Source organism: Pteropus vampyrus, unplaced genomic scaffold (assembly GCF_000151845.1).
Source record: "Pteropus vampyrus isolate Shadow unplaced genomic scaffold, Pvam_2.0 Scaffold245, whole genome shotgun sequence".
Classification (NCBI taxonomy): Eukaryota; Metazoa; Chordata; class Mammalia; order Chiroptera; family Pteropodidae; genus Pteropus; species Pteropus vampyrus.
The window spans coordinates 221746-227246 of record NW_011889026.1 but is presented as its reverse complement, the minus strand read 5'-3'; the positions used below and the strand labels follow the sequence as shown (position 1 = coordinate 227246).

The 5501-nt window shown below is 60.4% G+C and overlaps 1 protein-coding gene across 1 annotated transcript in view; it reads left to right on the top strand.

Annotated features, from left to right (window-relative positions):
- Positions 1–2458: 2458 nt before the first annotated feature.
- ADAMTS7 (ADAM metallopeptidase with thrombospondin type 1 motif 7) overlaps positions 2459–5501 on the top strand; it is a gene marked incomplete at its 3' end in the record, with an annotated part of 31170 nt that continues 28127 nt past the window's right edge. The window contains exons 1-4 of the mRNA XM_023520034.1: positions 2459–2597; positions 3049–3524; positions 4078–4243; positions 5222–5448. Coding sequence (XP_023375802.1) covers positions 2459–2597; positions 3049–3524; positions 4078–4243; positions 5222–5448 — 1008 coding nt within the window. The remainder of the gene's footprint in view (positions 2598–3048; positions 3525–4077; positions 4244–5221; positions 5449–5501) is intronic.

Sequence of the window (5501 nt, the reverse complement as noted above, 5' to 3'; positions counted from 1 at the left end):
CTTTTCTCTGGAGCTGCCTGGGAGACTAGCGCGGGGGCTCTGCCCACTCACTGAAGGCTACCTTCTTTGAGATCAAAGAACACATCTTGGACTCACTTTTAGCAATATGTGACAAGCCGAAGGACCTGGGGTTGCTGGGACTGCAGGCCAGCAATGTCCCCACCGACCACTGAATCACACATGAGCCCTGTGTGCATGTATATGTGCAAGTCAGACACACACAGACGGACCTGGGGAGGAAGGCATGTGTCGCGCACACTCACCCTGGTTATTTTTTCTCTTTGGCATGAGCTTCAGGTCGTTTGAAGGGCTGGATCTTAACGCGGGTTTTGACAGGGAGGAGGTGAAGGTACACACCCTGTTGGCATTTCTCTGGTCACAGCTACAGAGTGACAGTTCTGTCACCTAAGGGTGATAGTCAAAGAATTTAGCACCTGCCAATTGGAACAGACGGCCGTGGACCGCTGGCAGTCCAGTCGAATGGCCCCTGCCCCCATCGCCCCTGGACCTCAACTCTTCCTCACCCGCAAATGCTCGCTGCTGCCATCCTAGACTAGAGCCTGCAATACCCGCTGCTGGCACTGGGTGGTGCTGGTTTCAGCCACCGCTGTCCCCAGCAGGAGGAGGCTTAGGAGACACTGAAAGTCTTTTTTAACTCACTCTGCCCCCCTTTAAAGACATTTAATGGCAAAACAATGCAGGTTGATTATTTTAAAAAATTAACGCCGAACAAAACAAGAACAAAGTTGTTGCAATAAAAGTCAATATCCTGTTAGTCTTATTTTCCCCTTTTTAATTGAAAAAACATATTAAGCCACTGGGTCAAGAGGTAAAACACGTTTTTAAAGAAATAGCTAAGGATACTGTAGAACTTCCCTCGCAGATTTTCAGTCATACTTAGCTTTGTGCCATCTACGTTCTAAGCACTTACATATTAACTCATTTAATTCTCACGCAACCTAAGAGGTTAGTACGATTATCGTACCCATTTTATAGCTGGAGAAACTGAGTGGTGGAGGAATTTGCCCGTGGTTTGAAAGCCGTGGCTGGCAGAGCTGAGATGCACGCCCAGGTAGACCGGCTCTCTGGCATACTAACGCCTGTGCCTTTTACTGCAGTGTATCTCGACTTGGCCTCTGTCCCATTTTTGAACTTATTAGGCCGCTTCTTTGCCGCTCGCCTTGAATTTCTGTCTTGGAGTGTTGGCCCGAGGTCTAGGGCAGGGATTCTCACCAGGACTGCACGTCCCAGGGACAGAAGTCTCTCTCCCCGGGATACTTTTTTGAGCTCTGGGGGCCACTTCTCCCCAGCAGTTCAGATTCCCCGGTCACATACAGACCTCTGTGTCCCACCCACACGAGCTTGGGGACACTGCCGTCGCCTGGAGTGAGCACATGGCTCCTGCGCCCCCAGTACAGTGAGTGCTACGGGGCATCAGAGCCCCTCCCCTTCGGCGCAGCCTTAGCGGCTGAGGCTGTGACTGTCCACGCCCTCCAGGCCACACACTATTTAGTGGCCGAGTTGCCACACGAGCCTGGATCTTCCTGTGTTCAAAACCCATCCTGTTGGCAACGCGTTGTCAGCCCACCGTGTGCCATTTCTCAAAACACATGCCGAGCCTCGCTTTTAGCTGCTTGTCCGCACACTCCTAGCTTTTCACTCTTTCTCGGGGGGCCTAGCACCAAGATGCCCGCCTCATCTTCCCAGTTAAGCATGTACCTTACGTCAAGGGACATCTCGCAAGCGTCCCCTTCGACAAAGCTTTTCCTCACCCCAGTCCACCTGTGGGTGTCCCCGCCCCTCACTCGGACCTTCTCAGCACTGGGCCAGGGCCGAGGATCACGAGGGCGCTGCACCCATTTATTTTGAGGGCGAGGATGGTGCCGCCCATGTTCCTGGACTTTGGGGCACCCCACACTCCCTCACAGCACCAAACGCCCTGGACCGGGCGGGTAACGTAAATGAACAGACCAGGCTTCTGGGGAGAAGTTTCTCTTGAAACATGGAGTCTTTCGGTCTACTTCTTTTTCTCATTTTTGTTAGAGATTTTCTTCTTTGCTGAATGATTTGAGCGTGAGACCAGGGCGACCTGTATTTAGCTATGGCGTTGGGGACATAACAAGGAGAGGTGGAGATGCGGGGGGGGGAGGGCGGTGTCCCTTTCTAAAGGACCACTTCTCACAAGTGGGAATTTAAGCCTGACGCAGGTGAGAAGGCTTTTCAAGAAAAGCTGAAAATGGAGATTTTTGTACAAAATCATGTAATTTTAAAATACTGATGACTGATTATTTTTCAGTATTTGTGCTAGCCAAAATACACTCCCCCCCCCAAAAAAAAATCAATAAACTGACAAACAGCAAGTCTGCAGGTTGTCGTTGTGGGGTTGCAAACCCAGAGGCCCCTATTAGGATGCCAGAACAAGAAGTCTCCTTAAATTATCCAGCCCAGTGGCCTCCGAATGCCGGCCCCCCGAAATGGTTACATCGGATTCCGCAGGAGGTTTAGAAAAATACCCAGAGCACCAGTTCTGCGCGGGCGGCTCTCCGGGCTGGCCCCGGGCACCTGCGGCTTCTCCCAGAGCTCCAGGTGCTGCGGAAGTCAGCCTGGTCCCACCAGTGGGGAGTTTCCCAACTTCCCTAGGGCTCCGGGTCAAAACGCAGCTTCCTGGTCTCGTTTCCTGGAGATGCTGGTTCAGTGCTCCTGGGACAGAGCCTGGGGACTTATTTTTAACCAACTCTTATCCGAGAAGTCCGGAAAATCCTTGCACTGAGGCCGTCCCGAAACTCAGAGACGCGGACAACTGGCCCAGAGCCACACAGCAAGTCGCCCCAGCCCACCCTGCCTCCTGACTCTCCCGGCATCCACCCGAGGGCGCCGCGGTGGATGGGGGGCGTCCTCAGCAGGGGGCGCCCCTCCGGTGTGGCAGGGGACAAGCTGGAGGCGAGCTGGGGTCCTGCAGCCTGGCCGGGATGGCGCTTCCGGCCGGGCCGGGAGGGAGGCGGGAGCACTGGGGGCTCGGGAGACCTGTCAGGAGGTTACTGCGATAAGCTACATGGAGACGCCGAGGCGCAGACGGGTGGGCCCGCAGAGCCAGGGGGTGGCACGGCGCGGATGTGAGTCCCCGCACTCGCTCTGGTTCCCGGGGACCGCACGGTTTTCTCCCCGCAGGGCCGGCCGCCGAGGGCCGGACGGAGCTGGACATCGTGCACCCGGTGCGCGTGGACGCGGGGGGCGCCTTCCTGTCCTACGAGCTGTGGCCGCGCGCGCCGCGCAAGCGGGCGGTGTCCGCGCGCCGGGCCGCGCGCGCCTTCTACGAGCTGCAGTTCCGCGGGCGCGCGCTGCGCTTCCACCTGGCGGCCAACGTGCACCTGCTGGCGCCCGGCTTCGTGAGCGAGACGCGCCGGCGCGGCGGCCTGGGGCGCGCGCACATCCGCACGCACGCGCCCGCCTGCCACCTGCTGGGCGAGGTGCAGGACCCCGAGCTGGAGGGTGGCCTGGCGGCCATCAGCGCCTGCGACGGCCTGGTGAGTGCCCAGCCTCGCTCGGACTCGCCCACTGGCTTCGGTCAATTCGCTTCCAATCCCCCAGCCTGTGTCCCCCACCTGTAAATGGGAGTGACAGAGCAGGACTCCTTGTCCTACAGGACCGAGGTTCCTCAACGTCAGTGAATCACCCGCAGTGTCCCCTAGGGTCGGTCATAGGGGGCGGGGTGGGGGGGGAGCCCCAGGCTCACCTTTCTGATGGATTCCCAGACCATGCCGAAGCTGCCATCCAGGGCCCCCGCTCAGAACTTGTGCACCGAGCCCTCTTCCTCTGTGGTGCCAGTGTCCCTTCTCTGGGAACAGGGTGTCCTGGTGGCCGTGGCATCTCCAGAGGGGATGCAGAATGGCTTGGAGGCCAGGGCCTGGGCCGCCGGCTCAGCCCGGCTGTCTGGCACTGCATGGAAGAGGCCACCTTCTTACCCTTGGACCAGACGCATCACAGCTCCAGCGGGGCGGGGAGGGGCGGTGCGGGCGCCATGGCCGGGGAAGACAGCGAGGGCCAGCCCTGCCCCTGTGACCTGGCGCTTCTCCCCAGAAAGGTGTGTTCCAGCTCTCCAACGAGGACTACTTCATCGAGCCCCTGGAGGGGGTGCCGGCCCGGCCCGGCCGCGCCCAGCCCCACGTGGTGTACAAGCGCCAAGCCCCCAAGAGGCGGGCGGAGTCGGGTGACGCCAGGGCTCCAGGCACCTGTGGGGTGCAAGGTATGCTCCCCTGCTGCCAGCTGCGAGGCAGGGGAGGGGCTGGGGCATGGAGGTCCTTTCTAGAAGCCTCTCTCAACATCCCATGCTCAGCTCCCCTTGGCCCAAAGGGACACAGACAGACCGACAGACACTTTAGACCCTGTGCCCTCCAAGCGAGCCAAGGGCCTGAGGCCCTGGATCGACCCCACTCGCTACCACCTCACGTGCCTCCCCCACCCCGGGGCTCTGTCCCCGACCCCTCCCCATTCACTAGCTGTGGTACCTTCGGCTCTGTCCACCATTCTTCCTCAAGTGTCCTGGCCGGACAGGGCCATGCCCAGCCCGGCAGGGCAGCTGGCCAGGAGCCTCCCTCCCCTCCCCTCCCTACCCTGGTCCTGGCCCAGAATAACTGACCTCTAGTACTGGGGACCTGGAGCGTGGCAACAGCACCTCTTCTGCAGGGTGGCCATAGTGCCGGCCAGTCCCGGGGAGGAGCTGTCCCCTGAGGGACCCTGGGGTTTGGGGACCACTCCCCGCACTGGAGCCTCCTAGGCTGCCACAGCACAGGGACCCCAAGGAGCAGACATATGCTCGTTGGCCTCAGTTTCCCCAGCTGCACAGCTGTGCTTCCTCTCTGACCCTCAGGAGGGTCGTAGGCTGGGGGCTGGGCCCGGGGTCCACATGTGCTGGGATGCACTAAGGCACGCGGGGAGGGAGGCCCAGAGCTCCCCTCCTGTGGGCAATGGCTTGCTGGGCTCACATCCGCCATTTCACCGCCCCCCGAGGTCACCCTCTGAGGCGGGTCGGCGTATTCCTATATGGCCACAGAGGGGAGTGACAAAGCCAGGGTCACATGACACAGGTCAGGGCCGAGCCACGATGGGAGTCCAGGCCTCCTGCCTGTGATCCCACCGCCCGGGAGAAAGCTCACCGAGCAGAGGCCCTTGCGCCGTGTGCGGGGCCCGTCGGGGCGGCTCACCCCCACGTCTGGGCCCCCAGAGTCGCTGGAGCAGGAGACCCGGCGGGAGCGCTGGGAGCTGCGGCAGCAGTGGCGACGCCCGTGGCCGCGGCGTCTGCACCAGCGCTCGGTCAGCAGAGAGAGGTGGGTGGAGACCCTGGTGGTCGCCGACGCCAAGATGGTGGAGTACCACGGGCAGCCCCACGTCGAGAGCTACATGCTGACCATCATGAACATGGTGAGGCCGCGGCGGGCGTGGGCAGTGTGCTGAGGGGCGTCGGGGAGACGTTAGTGAAACCATCGCCTGGGGGGCAAGGAGGA